Below are 25,346 nucleotides of genomic sequence, written 5' to 3'. Positions count from 1 at the left end.
CAACAATGTATTCGACACGGGTTGCAGGTTACAAAGATTCATCGAATATTGCAATTCGCGCAATCTCCATGGCTTCGAGGATATATAGAATTAAATACATAATTTTGGACACTCGCGAGCAATGAATTCGAGAAAAATTTGTGCAAATTGATGAATAACGCGGTTTTTGGCAAAACTATGGAGAATGTGCGAAATCATATGGATGTACGGCTCGTTACGCAGTGGGAGGGACGATATGGAGCGGAGGCTATGATCGCCAAACCAAATTTTCATAGCCGAAGCGTGTTCTCGGAGAATTTAATCGCCGTAGAATTGCGGAAACTCGAAGTGAAATTCGACAAGCCGATCTACGTGGGTATGTGTATTCTCGACATATCCAAAACCTGCTTGTACGAGTTTCACTACGAGTACATGGCGCCTTTATACCGCAACAATTGTAAAATTATGTACACCGACACAGACAGTCTGATATACTTTCTACAATGCGAGAACGTATATCACGATATGAAACGCGATCTTTCAAAATTTGATACGAGCGATTACTCCGAGGACAACGTTTACAGTATACCGTGTGCGAACAAGAAGATACCAGGTTTGATGAAGGATGAGAACAACGGCGCGATCATGACGGAATTTGTCGGACTGAGGGCGAAAATGTACGCGTTGAGAGTCACCGACCAAAAAGACACCAAAAAGGTCAAAGGTGTAAAAAAGAGTGTAGTCGCCAGAACTATAACGTTCGACAATTATACTCGTTGCCTCAACGATGATATCGAGCTGACGCGGCGTTAATCGTGTATCCGATCAAAGATGCACGAAGTGTACACCGTGTCAAAGTCGAAGCTCGCGCTCAGTCCGTACGATGATAAGCGCTACATCGTATCCGGTTCCACCGATACTCTACCGTGGGGACAATGTAAAATACAATTGTAGTATTAGTATTTATGTATAGTTTATTATTATGTTGTATATAGTTTATACATTATATTATTTATATTGTTTATACACTAGTGTTAATATTTATGTATAATTTATATATTATTTAATAAATAATACCATTGCAGTACATGTATATAATTGTTTATTGTACAATAAATATATTTTATTACACTACATTGTTTTTATTTATCCAAGAGTTGTGCGAGGAATCGAATCCTAACCATTTTACAAACACCTCATCATCCTTTCGACGCAACACCTCCACGAGATAAACGTCGGGTTGAGCGGTCTTGAGCAATTCGTGTTCGTACAATCCTCCGGAGATCGGATTTCCGCGTGAATCTTTAATCAGATATGTCACGGGATTGGTTCGTTGCACTGCGACAATCTTAAATACTTCCGTAGATCAATTTGGCGTGTACCCTTTCTCGAATATAGTCTTGAATTTGCTGATGCGCACCGGATCGCCCACCTTAAATTTCGCTGGCGCAGCAATTTTTATTCTACTGTGGACAAAATTCTTTATTACACCTTTATTACACTTTATTACACCGTGGACAAAAGTCTTTTTGCGATCGTAGGAGTGACATCGATCGGTCGCATGCCAATAGTTCGATGTTTACGATTATTGTATTCCAAGACTAATCGCGGTAAATCATCGATCCATCTATATGATCCATTGAGCGTAAAAACTTTCCACATCTTGTTCTTTAGCGTGCGGTTGAATCGTTCAACGATCGAGGCCTTCATAATTAAGTGTGTCGAGTAATGATTGATGTCATGTTTCTCGACAAGTTTCCGAAAATCTCCGTTGTAAAATTCTTTTCCTCGGTCAGTTTGCAAATTTTTCGGAGTTCTTTTAAAATCTCGAAATATCGTGGAAAACGCCTCCGCTGTTTCGATTCCACCTTTGGTCTTTAGCGGAATGGCCCATGCGTGTTTAAACACATCGATGACGGTTAGAATGTACTTGTAGCCGCTGTTAAATCGCGAGTACGGTCTCATCTCGACTACGTCAGCTTGCCACAAGTTATCGTATCCTTTTACAACAATAGATCTACGTTTAAAGTTTCTTCTCGCTGGTGCGTGGAGTTCATTTACGAGCACCTTTTTCTCCAAACTAATATCGCTTTTCATTTTGATTCTTTTAGTTCGTTCTTTATTATTTCATGAAGATGCATAATATTATTTTTTTAAATACTATGAAGATCTTTAATCTCTTGATTAATTATTTGCTTCATCTGATTCATCAATTCCACATTATCCGCAGCAATTTTTCTGTTGATTTTGGATATATCCTCATTAATGTAAGCCCGCAGATCTGTAATTTGCTTTTGCAACATTTCAAATTTTGTGTGAATGTAATCGTTGCTATCCTTCCTCCAGTTCTGTACAGTAATCTCCAAATTTTGAAGTTTCAAAAGCACTTCCCGTTTGGAATTTTCGCAAAGTAAACGATTTCTATTTATACGATTGTCCATGTCGTTACTAATAGTCTTGAAGCGATGATTCAAGTGTTGCTTGTTCACAGCATCGCTATCGGCTTCGGGGCTGGCGAGACGTCTAATTTTACGTGACTTGGCGTTGAAAACTTCGCCATCCACGCAGAGACAATTTTCACGTATGTAATTTCTAACGACTCCACCGCTCCACCGAGCTTCTCCTCTCTTTGCGTCGTTTTTTACAAGTTGTATTCCAAACTTGTTGATAGACATTCCTGCAGCATTGCACAAGCGATACTGACATTAGTTGAAAGGTGGTGCTCAATTTATAATCAGACCCGCTTTACGCAGTTCCTCGATTATTGATAGAAACTCGTTGTCGTGAGCGTTGTTTCCCGCCTGATGGGAGGCGTCTAATAATCGAAGACGCGAAAGAATCGACCAATTCATTCGGATCATCTCAGTGCACATAATCGACCGCTTTGTTGGTCACGGTCATGGTCTGCGGTGTAACGTTTCGTCTCGTGCTACACTCGGGTAACGCGATATTGTGACGAGTCATCATACCTCCACCTCTCTTGTTGAGACACATTAGAGGTGCAATGATATTTTTATACTTGTATCCTTTATTTCCCAAAACCGGTAAAAGCATGTTATGACCGCGTCTGTGAGCATTGGTCGCCAAAAGTATGCTCTTGTATTTTTGTTTGTCATCCTCCGTATATATCGCATCGTCGGGAATTCTTTCGAATATCAATTCAAACAGACCGGGCGTACCCGCGTATATCACACTGTCCACAATTATGTTATCATTTTTATCGATGTCAAAGCGCTTGTCCCCAAGTTGTGTACCCTCATTGTTAAAGTACACTCCGTAAATTTGATCCGTCTTCTTATCACCGCTCAAGAGCGCTCCGATGTACTCTTGCCCCAGCGGGCCTAATTGACCGTACAACGCTGCTCGGCCATCGGACGTTTGCATCGTCCGTCTCACAGATGTTACGAAAGATGGGTTCGTTGTTTCGAACACGCTTTCAGTCGATAAATTTGTTGGTGATTCAAATGTCAATTTTCGCGGTTGGAGCGGAGTCGAGGTCCGTATTAGTGATGAAATACTCGATCGCATCCGCTTGCTCTTTTTCTCGCTGCTCAACTGCTTTCGTTTGTAGTTGTAGTTCGATTCATCCATAACCTCAATATCGAAACTTGGTGTAACCGTTGCATCCGTTATAACCGAATCATCGTCACCGCCAATGTTTTCAGCGATTTGTTTCAACGGTTCGACGATTGGTTTAAAATGCTTCTCCAAATCCGCTTCCTCCACCATCTTTCCAGTCTTCAACGTCCAATGCTTCTTGTGGATCGATTCGCTTGTACGAGCAATCTCCTTCGCTAACCTTTCCCGCTTCTCGACATCTTTCGTGTCGAGCGTCATCATCGACGTTTCGAGAACAACTAATTACTCTGTGGTACTGCGAACTCGTTAAAACCACGTCTGTATCGTCCATCGTCAAGCGCACTATCCTTGTCTATCACAAGGAAGCCGTACTTGTGTTGCCAACATGCGCGACACAATGTACTGAAATCTTCGTACATCATGTCCGTATTTACATGCTCGTTGTAGATATGTTTAAGGTTGTTTAAGGTACCATCCTGCTTGAATAAGATCAACAGGTTCGCGTTGTCGCGTACAAAATGTTTAGGTATCTTCGCGTACGTTTGACACAGATAGAAGCAATCGACTTTGGAATGACGACCCATTGCAAAGTATTCCCGTATCGCATCCTGCTTATCGCAGGCTATGTCATCAAAGATAAATATAGAATTTGATAGCGCCTCGCTCGGAGGTATCACAGTATAATTATCCGAGAATGTAAAGTAACCAATATCATCAATCAGTCCGAACAATCTTTCGAGATACTGATATTTCGGCTAATGTAATGATTTTGAGAACACGTACACGTTTTCAAAGCACACACCGTGCGGACTTTCCAACAGACTCAACATTACGTTTGTTTTATCGCAATTCGAGGGGCCGCAAATGATACCGCGTATTGTATTTGGTAGCATTTGACCGTGTCTGGATGCACAAGCTCCTCCCACCCGCATCTTATCGTCCATGTTTTTTACACGAATCGTGTATGGTTGTCGGACAAACTTCATTTTTACTGGTTGACGTTCGACGGGTACCAGCTATTTATAGGTGCGCGCGGTTTGAATATTCTTCAGTTGGAAAAATGTTTTTCGTACTGGCAGACGATATTTTACTTTTGACGGTCGAGGAGTTGCGATTTATACCGAAAGTGATTCTTCTGCTAGAATTTGGTCGGTACGTGAAGCAACTGTGGCAGAAACTTCCTGAACATTTAACGGAGGATCCAAAAGTGCAAGGTTATCGTCGGTGTCTCAAACATTACAATCAACGAGGCGATCACATCGACGGACCCGCGCCGTATGTTAAAGATTGCGCTTTATGCAATTCATGAATCGTGTGATAAACGCGCTTCCGTTCGAACTGCACATACCCGGGTATCAATTTTGCGGTCCGAGAACTCATCTGCGGAAACGGCTCGAGCGAGGGGATCGAGGAATCAATCCGCTGGACGCGGCGTGCCGCGATCACGACATTGCGTACTCGCGTAGCGACAAACTAGCGGATCGACACGTCGCCGATCACGTTCTCGCTGATAGAGCGTGGAAACGTATCATCGCTAAGGACTCGACTTTCGGAGAGAGAACCGCTGCTACCGCTGTTTGGACGGCGATGAAAGCAAAGACGAAATCGGGCATGGGAAAAATAAAGAAAAAAATGAAAAAGCGACTGCTCCCGGTAGCGAAACGCGGTGGTATCTTGCCATTGTTACCACTTCTTGGAGTTATCGGTTCGCTGGCCGGTGGAGCGGCAGGTGTCGCAAAGGCGGTGAATGACGCCAAAGCTGCGCAGCGACAACTCATAGAAACGCAACGTCATAATCGCGCTATGGAAGGACGCGGACTTTATCTCACTCCATACAAACAAGGCAAAGGAGTCTCACAGAAGAAAAAAAAAACCACCACCACTTTACAGTTGATGCAAATGGCGATACGTATGTGAATACCATATTTCCAAGGCGTCTACATGCGTAACGCTTTACCGCACAAGATATATCGAAACGAGAGTGCTATCGTAAATTTGGACGATGCCGATGGACCGGGCACGCATTGGGTGGCGTACGCCAAGAGAGGCGATCGCGCCATGTACTTTGACAGTTTTGGTAATTTGCAACCACCGAAGGAAATTGTACGCTATCTCGGCACCAATACAACGATAACATACAATCGCACGGCCTATCAGACGTACAATCAAACAATCTGCGGACAATTGTGCCTATTGTTCCTTCGAGAAATGTATTTGAGAATTAACCCATCGTTGATCGACGTCAGTCGTCACTAGAATCATGTCGCTGACACTCACACTTAGCGGCAAGAGCAGCCTCCTCACGGTGGACTATTTTCCACCGATAGATTTGAGCGATGGAGAATACGAACTCGGCTTAATCACGTTGGAGACCTACAACACGATACCCAACGTGACGTTGACAAACAACAAATTTTACTTTGACGACAATGATGAGGAAATTACAATTCCTGAAGGATCGTACGAAATGGACGCCATCGATGCATATCTGAAACGTGCAATTTTACAAAAACGAGAAAAAAGTGATAATGATGATGATTATCCATTGTCACTTCGTCCCAATGTTAATACTATGAAGAGTGAAATCAAGTGCGCTTTTCGGATAAATTTCTTTAAACCAAATACCATCAGATCATTGTTGGGATTTTCGACAGCTCGTATACTGGAACCGAGAAGAAGGTACGAATCAAACTCCTCGGTAAACATTATCAACGTAAACATTATAAGAGTAGAATGCAGCATTACTGCGGGTGCGTACGCCAACGACAAGTCTGTGCACACGATACACGAATTTTCACCGAACGTGCCCCCGGGATATAAAGTCTCGGAAACGCCAGCACAAATCATTTACCTTCCGGTCATTGCAAGGAGCGTTACTGATATTACACTACGTGTGGTGGATCAAGAAGGACGATTGATTGACTTTCGCGGAGAGGAAATTACCATCAGACTGCACTTGCGACGACGTGGTGCGAGGAAATGCTCGTGTTGAACGAGAGAGAACAGCGAGTGATTGAGAAAACAACAAAAATTGAGAAAAAATCACCAATCAAGAAGCTGAATACATCGAGTATAAACTTTTTAAAATCATTGGGATTTACTGTGAGAAACGCTTAAAGAGATGGATATACTCAACATTGCTGACGAGCCTGTTTTCGACGAACGCATCGTGAAATATGAGATGCACACGTACAATCCGTACGCTAACACGACGTTGGAACACAGCGATGAGATACGAATACCTATACAGCAACAGGATTTGTACACGTTGCCGTGTGAGAGTTTTCTTTACATTGAAGGAAAACTCGTTACGAATCCTACTGATGAGCCTAGAGATAACATGTGTATAATGGGAAATAATTGTGTCGCGTTCATGTTTGATGAAATGCGATACGAGCTCGATGGAGTTGAAATTGATTGTAACAGAAACGTTGGAATAACGAGCACGATCAAAAACTATATATCGCTGACGACGGAGAAGAGCAAGACGCTGAAATACGCATCGTGGAATCCGAATGGATATCCGTTGATCGATGGATACTTTAATTTTTGTATTCCGCTCAATACTCTTTTGGGATTCTGCGAGGATTACAAGCGGATTGTAATCAACGCGCGTCACGAACTTGTATTGATACGCTCGCGCAACGATAACAATTGTCTAATCGCACGAGCTGGTACGAATCCAATGATTGAACTACTCAAGATACAGTGGCGAATGCCACACGTAGTTCTGAGCGAAGTCAACAAGCTGTCTCTTCTTTGAACTTTGGAAAGCGGAAGATATTTGAGTATGTGTTTCCGTTCGTGAGATCTGTATGAATTTCCCATGCTGCAAAATACGACCAAGCATTCCTGGGCAGTCAAAGCCGCGACGCAATTGGAAAAACCGCGATACGTAATCTTTGCTCTCCAAACCGGCCGAAAAAATGTGCTCTCTGAAAACACTGCTCAATTTGATGCTTGTAAACTCACCACCCACACAGCACAGAAAGTGTTAGGCACATGCCAGGCACATGAAAATGGAATAAACTCGTAAATTTTTTTATATTCAAAAAATCACCTGCCTCGCACGTGCTTTATGGCACTATGAAGTCATAATCTAAAAATCATGTTCTGGGAACATGGGAGAAAACTAATTACAATATGAAATATTTCTCGTCTCGAACACGTTCCAGGCATAGGCTGAGAACATTTCACATTGACATTTTTTCACCTAACCTCTTATAAAACACTTCGATCGCGTACTTGCATTAGTAACAACAACTATTTTCGTTGTTAACAATCACGTGTAAGTGTGGAAGTTGTGCAACTTATTTTTTGATTGTAAATTATTCTAAAAAGAGCATTGAAAGAGAGGTGTCATTCAACTATCGTGATTGTGAGTATCTAATGAAACTAATAAAATATAAAATATTTATTACAAATTACATAATCTATACTATATTATAAACACGTAGTGTATCACTAATAACAATATTGAGTATACATATATACATAAATATAATATTTTATTTTTTATGTATTGATATTTTGATTGATTTATTGATTGATTTCTAATATATACTGATATAAGTTTATTATTTCTTGTAATTATTTTGTGTATGTCTTTATATAGTTGCTACACAAATAAGATAATAATGAAAAGAATAAGTTTTTCATCCTATTCAAGTAGACATAAAAGGCGTCTTGCAAAGAAAGAAACAGACAGAGATATTGAATTAAGTACGTTGGACTGCAGTTATTTAATAGAAGATACGCCTAACGAAACACTTTCCGTATCCAATAATGAAGTAACAAATTCAAATAACTATCATAAAAATGATATCACAAAAATTGAAAATATGTCAACTAAAATTCCCGTTGTGCGTCATGAAATGAGGGAGCGTTTCAAACCTGATGATGTTACATCAGTATTAGATTCATCGATTGATGATGATAACGACGATCATAATCCTTTGACTGACGAAGAAAATTTTTTAAGTACTGAGAGTATTAGTTCAGGCGGTGAACACGATGATGAAAAAAAAATCATTTATGCATGACTCAAAAGAAAATAAAAATACAGGGTTTATATTTGAGTTGAGAAACTGGACTCTACGTTTTAAAATTTCTCATAATGCGATTGGTGCTCTCCTATTAATATTATTGTCACATTTTCCGATTTTAAGTTCAGTATTGCCAAAAGATCCAAGAACGTTATTAAAAACACCTCGTACAACCAATGAAGATGACATTATACCATTAGCTGGCGGTGAATACTGGCATTATGGTTTATGCAAGGTTTTAAAATTATTCATCGAACAATATTTCAACTTAGGAATTATAACAAAGACAATACATTTGCTCATTAATATAGATGGACTTCCACTTTTTAAATCTTCAACCGCTTGTTTTTGGTATTTTAGTATCCGATAACATTTTGAACCGTGTATTTTTGGTGGAAATATTTCATGGCCGAGAAAAACCGAACAATGCTAATGCATTTTTAAAAATATTTGTTGACAAACTAAAAACTATTATTAGTGATGGATTTAATTTTGATGAACAAGTGACTTTCAGTGTTGAAGTACTGGCAATAATTTGTGATGCTCCAGCGAAATCATTCATTTTATACACGAAGGGTCACACTGGATATTCTAGCTGCTCTAAATGTACAATTTGTGGTAAGTACATAAATACAATATGCTTTCCTTTTAAAAAAAATGCATGTCCACTCAGAACAGACCAAGATTTCATTAATCAAACTGACTCAGAGTATCACAATAAAAATGACGAAACGATTCTTTTAACAATACCCAAGCTTGGGTTAGTGACAAATGTAGCCTTAGATTACATGCATTTAATATGTCTTGGAGTGGTAAAAAAAATGTTACTTCTATGGATGCAAGGACCACTATCTGTTAGATTGAATGCTAACAATATACAAGCAATTTCGAATGCTCTCATAGCTTTGCGAAATACCGTTCCATCAGAATTTTCAAGAAGACCAAGGACTTTGATTGACGTTCGTTATTGGAAAGCCACAGAGTTTAGACAATTTTTATTATATACAGGACTAATCGTTTTAAAGCCGTTTCTGCGAAAACATATTTATGAAAATTTTTTATGTTTGCATGCAGCAGTGACGATATTGATATGCCCATATCTGAGCTCAAAGGAAGAAAATATTCAATATGCAGACAAATTACTTATTCATTTTGTTCAGTCATTTGGAATAATATATGGTGACAAATTTATATCACACAATGTACACAACTTGTTACATATATGTGATGAAGTTAGAAAATTTGGACCATTAGACAATTTTAGTGCATTTCGTTTCGAAAATTTCTTACATTTTTTAAAGTCGTTTTTAAGAAAGGCTGAAAAACCATTACATCAAGTTGCTCGTCGCTATTGTGAGATAGAAAATTGTGGACTAAATACTCGATACGACACCACTTCAACTAATTTATCAAAATTCATTTTGCAAAAACCACATTCTACAAGTCCACTAATTCCAATAATGAAGAATGACACTATTAAGCAGTATCGTATTCTACAAACAACCTCTTTTGTTATTAAATGCAGTAATACGCAAAATGATTCGTATGTTTTGGTAAAAAATAAAAATGCGGTTTTTAAAGTACTTAATATTGTGCAATTGAAGTCTAATGATATTTTCATAATAGGAAGACAATTTCAATTTAGTAATATCTTGTATAAAAGTCCACTTCCATCTGACTTACTTAGCATATGCACATTTATCGAAGGAGCATCGGTTGCTGATGACTTAATAAAGGCCTTGCCTGTTAGTGCCATTGGTGGTAAATTGTGGAAAACAGAATTTAGAAATGAAAATATTGCCGTACCACTTCGCCATTCGCTGTAATACACCGTCTGTCCGGAAAGTTCCGGGACTATCGTTTAAAAAAATAGAAAAAATTGAGTTTTTATTTTTTATTACTTTAAATGTTTTACATAATCTTCTCCAATATCAATACAACGTTTAGAACGTTCGTACAACTATTGAAAACTTCGAAAATGCTTCTTTTGAAATTTTCCTCAATTCACGCGTCACATTAACCTGAATATCCTCAATATTATTATAGCATTTTCTTTTCATGTGCAACTTGAGTTGTGGAAAGAGGAAAAAGTCGCACGGAGCTAGATCAGGTGAATATGGAGGATGCTGGAGTACATGAACTTGTTTTTGTGTCAAAAACTGAGTCACAATTCCAGCCGTGTGGGCGGGCGCGTTGTCGTGCAGCAGGAAAAAATTTTTGTCGGTCCATCGTTCTGATCGAACTCGTCGGATCCTATTGCAAAGCCATTCCAGTACACCCAAGTAGAAACGGGAAGTCACCAGTGATGCGCGGGGGAACAAATTCCTTGTGAATAATGCCTTGAGCGTCGAAAAATATGATGAGCATGATTTTTGTCTTCGATTTTGTCATTCGCACTTTCGTCGGTTTCGACTCACCAACGCTCAACCATTCAGCACTTTGCCGTTTCGTAGTAGGCTCATATTGAAAGCACCATGACTCGTCACCTGTGATTATTTTTTGGAGAAAAGAATTGTCTTCATCTGTCATTTCAATTAAGTTGCGACAGGCGATCACGCGCTGTTCTTTTTGTTCAGGAGTCAAACTGTGCGGAAAGAATTTTGCGCACACCTTTCTCTTCATTAAAACATTCCGGATAATTTCATGAACAATTGTTTTGGCCATGTTGACCTCTTCTGCGATCATTCTGCACGTGAGATGATGGTCAGTGAGCAGGAGATCACGAATCTTTGCAATGTTTGCGTCTGTCGAACTCGTGGTGGGGCGCCCCGTCCTCGCATCATCCTTAAGCGACTCTCGGCCTTCTTTAAATCGTTTGTACCATTCAAATACTTTTGAACGTGATAAACAGTCATCACCGTAAACGATTTTCATGGACTCGTACGTTTCCGTAGCCGTTTTACCGAGTTTAAAATTAAATTTGATGACTGCTCTCTGCTCCATCACGATTTTTTTGACAGGCCAAAAAAACGAAATAAATTCATAAGCTTTTAGTATTAAGCAGAGTGATCGAGGCCGTTTAACCAAACGTATGTTTATGGTTAATTGTTGCTACTAAAAGGTTCTTTAGTTGTGCAACGAGCGGCGCCACTTATTGGCCGGGAAAAAAATCAGTCCCGGAACTTTCTAGACAGACGATGTACATGTGTTAAAGATCGTCTGAAATTATTATTTATCTCAAAGTCAATCGGTTTAGTTAAATAATAACACACAAATAAACGAATAAGAGTCACTTTCGACATTTGTTTATCAGCATCGTAGAGAAGTTTTCGATTAACGCTTTCTGCCCCTCTTTGAAAAATCAAAGAGATAGAAGACGACGTGTGAAGAGTTCTGCGCACAATCAAGAAGTTCTGCTCTCCTCTCTATTGAGAATCTTTTAGGAAAACGAGAGATTATAAAAGGTGCTTCTCCCTAAAAACGCTCTCTCGATTCTTAGAATAAGCGATAAACCAAAGAGTAATTCGAGGAAGTGCATAGAGAGTACGCAGAAATCTCAAAAGGAGGATTCATCAAATTCGTGAGTAATTACATGCGTGAGAAAAACGCTTGATAATAACCGCGTCCTCGCATAGCGCGCTGAAAGCTATCCTTATTCGGTCGATTCGGCGAATTCCGTCAATTAATCTTGTACAACCTATACAGTGCGTTATCCGTGTGTAATAAAACTTGATTATACCAATTGATTATACCAACGAAGACAATAAATCGGATTTTGGGAAATTGGTCGTTAAACGCAACCTGAACTCATTTTTCTGTATTTCTAACAAGGAGATGGCAAGAAATGCTAAATACGAAATGCAATGAACCATAGTACGTTCGAAAGAGGGGATCGAGAGTATAAACATCGTAAAAGGGTTTGGGTGAATGGGCCTTAGTTTCGGAGAAATTTGCATCTAAAGTTAGGCATTCGACCAGCTGCGCGTTAAGTACTATGGATATGTATTAAAAAAAATGAAGCGCGTTGGCTGCACAGCCTAAGGCGCGCGTGTATCATTTTTGTCATTTGATGCGAGGAGGTTCGAAACCTCGCAGTAAGTAACACATTTTTTTTATATATATAACAATTCTATTTATTAATTTAGTAAGTTTTTATTATTTTTTGTAGCAAAATAAGAATAATTAAATAATATTTGTTGTATGTAATACAAAATAATAAGAATTTTTTATATTTATTAATATTTATTTATTTATTTTTAATTATTATAAAATTCAGACATTGACGTGCAATGTTGTAGATGAAAATTAATATAGAAACATTGGAAACATAAGTAATTTATACACCATGAACATTTGATAAAAGAATGATTTGTTTTACACAAACATGTGACATATATATTCGCAGAGAAAAAAAATTATTATAAAATAACGGATATAAAATATTTACCTTTAAAAATATTTAAATAATAATAATAATAATAATAATAATAATAATAATATTTTAATATTTATTTTTTTATTTTTTAATATGCAATGCTATCGGTTAAATCCTCTTTCGAAATATCAAATTTTGTCAAAATCTAGATCTGCTCTATCAAGAATGGATCTATGCTTTTTTCTTCCATTTTTACTGCCAGAAACTTCTGCACTGATCGATATTCGTGAGAATACTGACCAGCAAAACCCTACGTAGCCCTAACGGTTTTTTGAAGTCGTGATCTGTGCGCATGTGCTACAGAGAATAGATATCTATTCTGAAATTCCTTTTCCAAAATGTTCATGGTGTGCAAATTTATATTTCCAATGTTTCTATGTTCATTTTCATCCACAACATTGAAAGGCAATGTCCGAATTTTATAATAATTAAAAATAAATAAATAAATATTAATAAATATAAAAAATTCTTATTATTTGTATTACATACAACAAATATTATTTAATTATTCTTATTTTGCTACAAAAAATAAAAACTTACTAAATTAGTAAATAGAATTGTTATACAGCGTGTGTCAAAAGTTCCGGGACAGCTGGATAATTTAAAAAATACGTATCACAGAGGAAAATGTCCTTGACAAAAGTTGTAGGATTTTTCTCGGGCAATCCGATAGTGACCTTAGATTTGGCCTTGTCCGTGACCTTCAAGGTTATTTCAAGATCAAATCGAATTTTTTTAATAAAAACTTCTATTTTTTATTCCAAAATCTAATAGCTGGTGTCAAGAGCTTTTCAAAACACTATAATGAAGTTATTTTTCATTAAGTACTTTTTGAGTTATGAGGCTTGAAAGTTACAGCATTTTGACATAAAATACAAAATATCTTGTAAAACATTCAATTTTCGGAAATCTTGCCTTAATACTTTTATGCACAAAATAATGAGACGAATCAATTGGTATAAAGAAAACACATTGGTTTAAAAAAAAAGTATGCAGTTGCATGTTGCAAATTACATATTTTTTCTTGCAAGCAACTATGTGTTTTTTTTATACCAATTGATTCGTCTCATTATTTTGTGCATAAAAGTATTAAGGTAAGATTTCCGAAAATTGAATGTTTTACAAGATATTTTGTATTTTATGTCAAAATGCTGTAACTTTCAAGCCTCATAACTCGAAAAGTACTTAATGAAAAATAACTTCATTATAGTGTTTTGAAAAGCTCTTGACACCAGCTATTAGATTTTGGAATAAAAAATAGGAGTTTCTATTTGAAAAATTCGATTTGACTTTGAAATGACCTTAAAGGTCACGGACAAGGCAGAATCTAAGGTCACCATTGGATTGCCCGTGAAAAATCCTACAATTTTTGTCGAGGTCATTTTCCTCTGTGATGCGTATTTTTCAAATTATCCAGCCGTCCCGGAACTTTTGACACACGCTGTATATAAAAAAAAATGTGTTACTTACTGCAAGGTTTCGAACCTCCTCGCTTCAAATGACAAAAATGATACACGTGCGCCTTAGGCTGTGCAGCCAACGCGCTTCATGTTTTTTGATACATATTCATAGTACTTAACGCGCAGCTGGTCGAATGCCTAACTTTAGATGCAAATTTCTCCGAAACTAAGGCCCATTCACCCAAACCCTTTTACGGTGTTTATACTCTCGATCCCCTCTTTCGAACGTACTATGGTTCATTGCATTTCGTATTTAGCATTTCTTGCCATCTCCTTGTAAGCCGCTCTTTCCTCGCACTCACTCATTCGAATTTGTTTTGTTCCTATCGCTCTCGTTCGTCTCGTTCGATAGACCACAACAAGTCTTGTTTTTCTCAATCTATCTCTCTCCATCTGATACCTTTCACTCACTGAGTTATTCCAGTGTCTCCTTCTGATCCGCGATAAAATTTCGGACTCAATCGCGAACAACATCTATGTCTTAGATATGTAATGATATCTAACCTGACTTGGAATTCAATAGTCGGTCATGATTCCATGCCGCTCCATGTAATAAGTATAATAATCGGTGTGAACAAGTGGGAATTATAAATACACATAGTATACTAATCGCCGCATTGTCGCAATGCATGCGTCGATCTACTTGGATGTACACATTTTCTTGTGAAATAAAAATTGAATGAGTTTTTATTTCTGCAGTTACGCAGAGTACAGTCGCACAGTAAAACATAACATCACTCCTTATTTTATATTCTGTACAATTAATTAATATATTACTTATTTTTTTAGAGATGGCGTATTATATTGTTTTATTTGAAGACGGATTATCCGTAGTTCCTAATAATTGGCTTTCGGAAGACCGATCAGTATGTTTTTATCCTTCTGGTATATCAGATAGTCAGATTCAACAAATGGTTAAACGTAAAGAAAAGCCGAACATCAAAAGCGAGAAAACAAAATGGAAATTGTACAACGTTACTCGGATTTTCGCATCAACAGGTATAGTAGTAGATACTATATAAATTTAATAAAAAGCTACAACTATATAATGTTTTTATTAATTGCGCAGATGATTATGAAAAAAGCGTACGTATGCAGACTCTTGCGATAACGACATCGGATATAAATACAGATGATGACAATGATGATACGTTAAAAAGGACCCGTAAGAATAGAGCGAAAAGGTCTTTTTCTTCTGATGAAGAATCAGATTGCAATACTGTTACTAAATTATTGCATCCGCTACCTGATTACCGAAATCTTAAAGTTAGCGCTGATTCTCCATGTCCATTAAGTACATCCTTATCGCTGCAGTCATCCACATTGACTAATAATCATACTGATGCCGAGTCATTACACGTTGAGGAAAATCATGTTTTGGCTACGTTTGAATTGCCAATTTTGCAAGAAGAAATACATTATCAAGTATCGCTGGTAAACAAAGTGATTGGAACAATAGAATTAAACAAAAAGAAGTGGCAGAAATTACATTCCCTTCAAATAAAGAAAATGAGTCTACCGATACAGGTATGAATAAAATTATAAAGTATTTATTTTGTATGTACTATAGAGCTCGTATGGGAAATAAACAATAATTTAAATAAATTTGTTTACATAATTCTTTATTACTCGCCTGAACAGGTTATTCATGTAATGAATAATAAATGCATGTTATTTTCTTAAAACTGGAATGGTTTAAGAATTCTTGGTTAAGAGGATGCTGAAGTCATATTGTTACCGACCGAAACTTCAATTTTCTAAAAAGGGTGGCGTTTTTTATTGCTTTAATAGAATTACAAATCCTTTGGTGTAAATAAAGTACATATGCTAATCTTTCGGCAGTTGGTCAAATATAACCAAAAAATTAAAAAAATTTTTGAAAATTTACCGACAATGTCACCTCAAAGAATTATATCTTTTATATCAAAATTATACTGCTTCAATCTGCAAAACAAGACCATGTGCCGAAGAAGAGCGTATGAAACAATAATGAAAAACCAAAAAAATAGAGCTTAGAGACTTATTTTCAAACCGCCACCCTTTTCCAGATTTATGTAAAGCATGTGTGCAATATAGAAAGAATAAAGTAAAAAAGAGCTATAGATTAGTTCCGAGATTTTGGGATAGAGGCGCTATACAGTTCTCAGTGCTATCTGTCATATACAGAATCTTTTAGGTTAGTTATGTGTGTGTTAGTTGTGCGTGTGTGTGTGTGTGTTTGTGTTATGTGCTACGAAACCCGGCTGAAAAAAATGGATTGAAGGCACTCTGAAGGATAAAAAAGTGTATGTATTGTTGCGCCCGTACTATTTCGCCGCTGATGCTGTGTGTGTTACAGCTGACGGACCGATCGATAATATCGATCGGTCATTAGAGAGTTGAAGCCAAATGGCATTTATTAATAATCTTTCTTATATTCGTTGTCAAGACAACGAATATTGATTAACAGTTTAAAGGGTCTCTATGACAGTTATAAACAAACTGTCATATGTCAGGTCTGAGACAGCTGTTAGCTCGAGCGGACGTTTATGATAGCTCCGGTCTTTAAATCATATTTCCGGTTTCTTATTGTAAAGTTCTGTGTTGTTTATTAAAGTGTTCTCTGTTTATTCGAAGTGTTGTGTTGTGTTGTTTGATTTCGTGAGTTTCGTTGTCGTGCGTGAAATACCGGTTCGCGGACGCAACAGTATTATACATAAATTTTGCAACATTTTTGCAAACATTTATATTATTTAATTACATACATTCATATTCTAATTTCTACAAAATACTTTTATTCATGTGCTTTATGTGTATATATTATGTATATTATGTGCTCCATATTATGTATATTCACATCAAAGTATCTATGTAAAAAGTTAATATCATTTTGTATATTGTAAGCTTTCTGTGCTTTGTCGCTTACGTGGTCAGGAGGGATCACAGGACGAATAGTCTAAGAGCAGTAATTATTAAATGAGAGTCTTTAATTTCTCTTTAGTACAAAAAGGCACGCGGCGTTTATCGAGCAATATCGGATACCGCACAGCGGACAAACGCACAAAAGCCGCGTGTCTAAACAGATGACCGGTAATCGGACCGAATCGCGAAGAGCGATCAGAGAAAGTTCTCTATTACTCTCGGTAGCCGAACACCAAGTGTCGTTTCGCGAGTACGCATTTATTTCCTCTTCTTCATTACATCTTAAACGCGAGACATTTATTTCCGCGAGCTCCGGATACGCGTTGCTCCGACGGCGCTGACGGCGCAGGTAGCGCTCTCAGCTGGAGCCGCACGATGTATCGGGTGGCCAGAAAGTTTACAGCTCGGCCATACTGACTTTCCATTCGTCCTCGAATGGACACTGAAAATTAATACAGTATTATCGATTATGGTTATGATCGGGAAGATTCCGATCCTAATCACACAAAATAACAATGTTTATTGTAGCTGTTTAAGTATAATTCTGAGTCCATAAATCGATCTTATATCTAGCTGAAAATAAACGCATTGCTTATAATATATACTTTTCCCTTTGCGGAACAGGAACAAGTGCATGAGCGCAGCTTAAACTTATCTTACAAGCCTTTTCAACAAACAAGTATAAACTATACCTAATTCCAAAATAAATTTTTTTTTTTTTTTGAACATTATTAATGACTAACTTGGTTACAAAACTTAATTCTAACTCTTATGGTTAACGCTTATGAACAAACCGAACGATTGAACTCACGATGCGTGACTAGTTATTAGTATCCGTATATTTTTCATCGCTTGGTGGTTTAATCCATGGTTTAAGCTTGTCGGGCGACAAGATCGTGTTGTACGGTTTCTGTGTAATATTGAAACCGGGGATGTCTTTCACGACATAACGATTCTTGTCAAGGCATTTGGCAATAACATAGGGGCCTTTGTAACTTGGCTTTAGTTTATTATTCTGACCGACTTTCTTTTGAGCATCACGAACTAAGGCATAATCACCTTCGTGATACACTGTAGGTTTCTTATGATGTTTATCATAATACAATTTATTATATTGCCGCAGCTTGTCATTGGCTTGAATAGCTACATCACGAACTATATCCCTTTGTTCAATTGAAGTGTTATGAGTTTTTGCGAGTTCTTCTATCAACAACTTCAAATCTCTATCGGAATGCTTTCGTTGATCGATACCGAAGAGAATTCTGGAAGGCGATGCTTTAATGGACGAATTAACCGTATTATTTATTACATATTGAACTGATTGTAAATGGTTTTTCCAACCTTCTGGGGACTGAATCAATTTAGCTAGTGAGTTTTTAATAAATCTATTCGATCTTTCAACTATTCCATTCGCCCATGGCGACGCGACGGCAATTTTTCTTAACTTAACTTCTAAATTGTTTAAAAAGGAAGCGAACTCCGCGGAGGCGAAAGCTGTTCCGCGATCGGATACAATTTCGGTGGGAAGACCGATAATATTGAATAACAGTTGCAAACTATGACATACCTCTTTGGTACTGGTGGTTCTGGCCGGGAAAAGCCATGTATACCGAGAAAAAGAATCAACCACTACAAGAATATATTGAGAGCCATCATCAGTTTTTTGTAATGGACCAAAATGGTCGATATGAAGAATTTCAAACGGGGTAGATGACGCATTTGCGAGTTGCGATTCTTCCTCAAATCGATTATTCGAAGAATTTGCGACAAGACATGTTACGCAATTTTCAATATAATCTCGGATGCGCTTGCGCATGGAGGGAAACCAGTAGGCTTCCTGTATACCTTGAAGAACCTTATCAAAACCACAATGCGCTAATTCGTCGTGGTAGGTTTTGATTATTGTATTAACCATAGCATCGGGCACGGCGAAGCGGGCACGATCGGATCCCTTTTTATAAACTAATCCATCAATTAGTTCGAACTTCTTGTTTTCACGAAATTCTAAATTATGCGCGATGTCTTTTAATCGAGTGTCTTGCAACTGACGAAATTCGAGCTCTCGTTCAAGGGGAAGAGACTCTAAAAAGAAAATCTGTCTGCTTAAGGCGTCGACGTGCGACATGTTTTTACCTGGGCGGTGAATAATTTTAAAGGTGTAATTTTAAGAGTGTCCATCTTGCAATTCTTGGATTTAGATTTGCTTTATTGACTGCGTAAACTAACGCATTACAATCAGTGACTATTGTAAATTCCAACCCGTATAAATAAATATGAAAACGTTCTACCGCGCGAACGATAGCGAGCATCTCTAGTTCAAAGCTATGATAGTTTATTTCCGATTTATTAAGCGTTTGGCTAAAATAAGCGATTGGCGCTAAATCATTGTTGCCTTGTCTTTGCAAAAGGATCGCTCCTAAGCCATGAATGCTGGCGTCTGTATAGAGCTCAGTATTTGCTTTGGGATTGTAAAATCTCAGAACTGGATAAGATGAAAGCTCTTTTCTAAGCAAGTCAAAAGCTTGGATACATTGCGTGTCAAAAACGAATTCTGCTGCTTTTTTCAAGAGGTTATAAAGAGGCTTTGCTTTGATGGAATAATCTCTGATAAATTTGCGGAAATAATTTGCAAGTCCTAAAAATTGCTGAAGTTGGTGGACAGATTTCGGAGGCGGAAAATCACGAATCGCTTGTGTATGCCGTTGACTTAACGAAATCTCGTTGTTACCTATAATATATCCTAAATACTCAATTTTCCTTTGGAGAAAGTTACATTTATGATAATTCAGTTCGAAGCCATAACTTTTCAAAGTGTACAGAACGCGTTCGAGAATTTGTAAATTAGTTTCGATGGAAACCGTAGGAATCAGTATGTCATCAATGTAGACTAATAATTGATCTTCTTTAATGAATGGTTGCAAAATTTGCACAATACGCTTCTGGAATTCTGCTGGAGATTCCGAATAACCAAATGGGAGGCGTGTATATTCAAACTGGCCTTCGGGGGTTGCAAACGAGAAATATTTCGTGGAGTCTTTATGGACTTTAATTTGGTGAAAACCATCTTTTAAGTCGAGTAACGTAAAAACGCTCTTGCCGCCCAACCTAGCCAAGCAATCTTCGATTAACGGGAACGGATATTTTTGTTTTTGAACACGAGCGTTGAACGGGCAAAGATCGACGCACAGACGCATATTACCATTTTTCTTTCGGACCGGGACAATTCTAGCGCAATACGACGATACGCTAGGTTTAATAATTTTGCGTGCGAGCAAATCGTCGGTAATTTCTTTAATTTGTTTGCGTTCCTAAAAAGCGAATTTCCTAGGCGCGAAAGCGAACGTCGACTCATCTTTTAGAAAAACTTTAACGCCGTAGTCGTCATCATTAACCGTGAGGTCAGCATTTTCGCATTTCAAAATTATCTCTTTTAAACGCTTTTTAACCGATGCGTCAAAATCTATTTCGCAATCATCTATAGCTGATTCTACGCAGCTGGCCGTATAACAAACGTCTGTTGGCAGAAGTAGATGCATTTGGTTGTCTGTATCCCCTGAATTTGGATTATAAATCAATGTAATTCGTTCATCATCAATGAAATCGCGACCGATGATTATCTCTATATCATTGAATTCCTTTGCTACAACATTTAGCGTGATATTGAAAATTCGACCTGGAAAATTATTTAAACCAATAGAAACTTTGCGTTTTCCCAAAATATTAATGGGGAGATCAGACAAACCATTGAATTTTCTCGTTTCCGATTGTAACGACAAAAGAGAACTACTAATAAAACGATAATAATTGTTTAACGAGATAAATGAAATAGGACTCCCTGTATCAATGAGAGCTTTAATATCGCATCTATTTCCCTCGACAGAAATTATTTGAATTAAAGGCTCACGCAAATGTAACAGATTCTGATGTGGCTCCATGACAGCAGCGACGGTGGACTGCTTCGATGAGGAGGCTCGGTCCGACGGCGGCGTAGAAGACGGCGATGAGGAGAGCTCCTTTTTCTTCTTTAATTTTGGGCACTCCGCTATGCGATGACCCTCGTTTTTGCAGTAGAAGCACAACTGGTCACTGTTTTTATTGTCACATGCTGCGTGTCCTTTTCTATTGTTAAATTTGTGCACGTTGTTGGAAGGTTTTTTAGATTTGCGCGGAAACGCGTTTCTTTTTTCAAGATCACCAATTCCTTGCGTAATTTGGCGCATTTTCTCTAAGAATTGATCCACTGAAACTTCACTAAGAGTCAATGCCGTGGCACGAAGCGAACTTTTCATTATTCCTCCGACAAGGAGATTGATAACATCCTCTGGAGGTAGATTCAAATGATGAGCCAAGGCGAGTTTATCTATCGCATATTCGTCGAACGATTCCTTCATACAATTCCATTTTCTGGCCTCTACACGCTGCATAGCTATGTAGAACGGCACCTTTCGGGCAAACATTTTCGTAATTTCCCGTTTCAGCCCGTCCCACGATTCCAAGACGAGACCTGTTTGAATATCGTACCACCGACGAGCAGCATTAACTAGCTTGCTGGAAGCGGCGAGGAGAATGACGTCGTCCGATACACCATGAACTTGCGCTATTTTTTCCACGCGCTGTACCCATAGTGCTACATTTTCTTCCTCTTGCCCTCCAAACTCAGGTATTTGTCTGGCCAAAAGCGAGACGGCATTCGCCGGTGGAAATGCACTTAATAATGCAGCTGGATGGTTCATCGGACTGTTTAGGTTTCTTGAAATTTCACGACGCGGTGGAAGATCCGTGGACGGCTCATCTTCACTACGTCTATGCCGAGTTTCTCGTTCATTAACGACCGCGGTTAGTTCACTCATCTGCTTCATCATTTGTTGTTGCTGTCGCATACATTGGTGCATGGTATCAGCAATAGTTTCTAGAGAAAAATATCGTTCCGCCGGCAGGTCTAGCGAGGCTCCTCCGGTCGGCTCCTGGCCCGTTAATTCCGGCGACTGAGAATTATTCTCAAAGTACGTGAGCAGTGAGGCTATAAGCTTCCTCCGGTCATTCACGGCCGGTAATTCATACCTTCTGGCATGTTCCTTTAGTTGAATGAGAGTCAGTTCTTCTAACGTGGCTTTGTCCATGTCTGCAACCCACGTACGAGACAAATACCACTTTGATAAACAAATTTGGCTTGGTATTGTTTTTAATAAATCACTCCGACGTAAGTGAACCGGGCACAAACTACTGTGTCTATTGCAACACGGCACAAACGGACGAGAACTCCGAAACTGCTCCTAGGCGGCACGTGGTAGAGAAAGACGGAGAAAAATAATAACTAACGCGGCTATAACCACACGAAACTTTTCTCAGCTTCTCTGTTTATTCACTAATCCCACTTCTGATATTTAACTGTAAGCTTTCTGTGCTTTGTCGCTTACGTGGTCAGGAAGGATCACAGGGCGAATAGTCTAAAAGCAGTAATTATTAAATGAGAGTCTTTAATTTCTCTTTAGTACAAAAAGGCACGCGGCGTTTATCGAGCAATATCGGATACCGCACAGCGGACAAACGCACGAAAGCCGCGTGTCTAAACAGATGACCGGTAATCGTACCGAATCGCGAAGAGCGATCAGAGAAAGTTCTCTATTACTCTCGGTAGCCGAACACCAAGTGTCGTTTCGCGAGTACGCATTTATTTCCTCTTCTTCATTACATCTTAAACGCGAGACATCTATTTCCGCGAGCGCGCGTCGCTCCGGATACGCGTTGCTCCGACGGCGCTGACAGCGCAGGTAGCGCTCTCAGCTGGAGCCGCACGATGTATCGGGTGGCCAGAAAGCTTACAATATTGTATATATTTTTATAATAAATGTATATGTCATATAACTTATTTATAAAGCATGAAATATAAAGGTATTTTTAGTTTCTTGTATGTATCATTTGTAAAAAAATCTTGATAAAAAAAACGTTAATTTTGTGACTTGCAATAATCTGTTTCAATATATGATATACTTCTTTTAAATTCTTACAATTAGCCTTATTTTATGCATTTACTTTGGTATCTAAAATACATATCAAAATATAAAATTAATTTCTAGTTCGATAGAAAAAAAAACATTGTAGTCTTACACCAGAGAGGAATGGTAAAATATCATGTATATCATGTGTTGCGCCTACTATGGTAGCGGTAGGCGCTGCGTATAGATTCGGGATTCGCCGTGCTGGTCAAGGGGGCTTTGACTCGGAGAGTGTAGAATAATTAAGCACTTCTGAATATATATATATAATAGCTTTTATTTGGTATCTTCTTATTACACTTGTCACCTCACTTATTCGGCGACCGTACTACCGTGGTTACGCGTGTACGCGACGTGTCGTGCTTCGTCCGGAACTTTGCTGATAAAAACCCGCGGCGCCTTGTGTGCCGCCTTAATTTATACGGATCAGTATTCGGAACACAATGAGACTTGAACTATATCGATCCATTGTGTTACCAAAATGCTGATCTGTTTAACCTACTTTAGACGCAAGTGACACTCGGGCTTCTAAGAACGAGTGCTCGCGTCAGCGCCTAATTGTTTAATAATTAAATAACTTTTGTCACAGGATTCTCGAGAAGTGGCCTCGATTAATGGCCTTCTAAATGTTTATTATTGTTATTGCCTAATTAACCTATAATTATTACGTTGTGGTCTTTCGACACACAACATCCCTCCCCCGTTAAAAGAAGAAAACGGAGGTACGAAGTTTTCGTTTGTTTAGTGCAGTTGTCTCAGTAGTAGCCTGAGTAGTGCATGTTATAATGATTTACAATTTTACGCATTCCGGGGTTGCGAGAGTTCTCGAGTTTCCCTTTTTCTTTTCGCTAGAACAATTACCATTCCTATTAATAGAGTTAACACAATAACTACGATGGCTACAGAACTAGTGACCATAGGATAAATAAATATCGGCTTTTTGAATTGCACAACATTACTTTCTTCTAATTCCTTGTTAATTTCTTTTATTTCTCTTCCTAAATCCATGAGTTCCTTAGGGCTCTGGATGATTTTCTTTAATTTTATTGGTCTGATTGCCTCCTCTGGCTTATTTATGACCGTCTCTTTTATTAGAGTTAAATTAAATTTCGGCAAAAAGGCTTGAATGCTAGTGTCACTTGTTGACGTTAAAGTCCTGATGGTCATGTCCGTCGTAATTATTTTACAATTATTTACTAATGTAATTCTACCGGTGCGTTCGATTTTGATTCGCATATCCCTTTTATTTTTGCACTGTATAATTATTTCCTGTTCTTTATTAGTCGAATACAGCCATGAGTTTTCTTTGCTTAGAGCTATCCAAATCGTTTGGTTAGATTTAATATATCTAACGTCGCACGCATTTTCTTTCGCTAATCCCGCGTACAACTGTACTTCACAGAGTGCTCTCTGATTTATAGAGTATACTGGACTGTCTGGTTTACAAATATACTGATTTACGATTTTTACACACTTACTTAAATTTTCTACCGTCATGGTTACATAGGAGGGTAATTCCAGATTAACGGCAATTACATGTTGGTTTATTTCCGTAAAGGTAAATAGTTCGCCATGGTTATGGACAGGTAGAGGAATTATCTTTATTAACTTATATTTAGGATAAGATACAAGTGGAAATCTTAATATAGTGTACACAGTGTCGTTCGCATAATATGCGTTAATAGTGGTCAATTTCTCTAGTAACGGCCATCCACTATTTTCGAGGGCAAAGGGGAAGTGCGTCCCTTGAGGCAAGTGTGGCGTTATCGCTCGCAATTCGCTAAAAATTTGCTCTACCGGAACTAACCTAGGGTGTATAATTCCGTGTGTAGCGTAGGACAAGTAGTCATATACGTTCTGTACGTCACGTTGTAAATCGGTTAACATTTTATTAATAATAGTATAATATTCGTTTATTTCTTCGCTTTTGATAATTAACATTGTGCCGCTGTAGATACGCTTATCTAGATCGTATAATCTTTCGTTATTCTGTTCGATGGTTTCTTCTAAA

General features: G+C 38.2%; 4 protein-coding genes across 4 annotated transcripts; 2 read left to right on the top strand and 2 right to left on the bottom strand.

The window, feature by feature from the left end:
- The first annotated feature begins 36 nt into the window (after positions 1 to 36).
- Positions 37 to 1,226, top strand: LOC137001125 (uncharacterized). Its single transcript, XM_067359367.1, has one exon. The coding sequence runs from the start codon at positions 151 to 153 to the stop codon at positions 790 to 792; it is 642 nt and encodes a 213-aa protein (XP_067215468.1). The 5' UTR covers positions 37 to 150; the 3' UTR covers positions 793 to 1,226.
- A 5,453-nt stretch (positions 1,227 to 6,679) lies between these two features.
- LOC137001197 (uncharacterized) lies at positions 6,680 to 7,321 on the top strand. The gene has a single exon (XM_067359577.1). The coding sequence runs from the start codon at positions 6,680 to 6,682 to the stop codon at positions 7,319 to 7,321; it is 642 nt and encodes a 213-aa protein (XP_067215678.1).
- A 3,535-nt stretch (positions 7,322 to 10,856) lies between these two features.
- LOC105677351 (protein GVQW3-like) lies at positions 10,857 to 11,546 on the bottom strand. Its single transcript, XM_012375924.2, has one exon. It carries the CDS (start codon positions 11,544 to 11,546, stop codon positions 10,857 to 10,859), a length of 690 nt encoding a protein of 229 aa, XP_012231347.2.
- A 6,690-nt stretch (positions 11,547 to 18,236) lies between these two features.
- On the bottom strand, positions 18,237 to 24,995 carry LOC137000972 (uncharacterized). The gene has a single exon (XM_067358642.1). The coding sequence runs from the start codon at positions 22,457 to 22,459 to the stop codon at positions 20,648 to 20,650; it is 1,812 nt and encodes a 603-aa protein (XP_067214743.1). The 5' UTR covers positions 22,460 to 24,995; the 3' UTR covers positions 18,237 to 20,647.
- Between the last annotated feature and the right edge of the window lie 351 nt (positions 24,996 to 25,346).

This window comes from Linepithema humile, chromosome 7 (genome assembly GCF_040581485.1).
Source record: "Linepithema humile isolate Giens D197 chromosome 7, Lhum_UNIL_v1.0, whole genome shotgun sequence".
NCBI lineage: Eukaryota > Metazoa > Arthropoda > Insecta > Hymenoptera > Formicidae > Linepithema > Linepithema humile.
The sequence above is the reverse complement of the archived record's forward strand: the minus strand, read 5'-3'. Positions and strand labels throughout refer to the sequence as shown.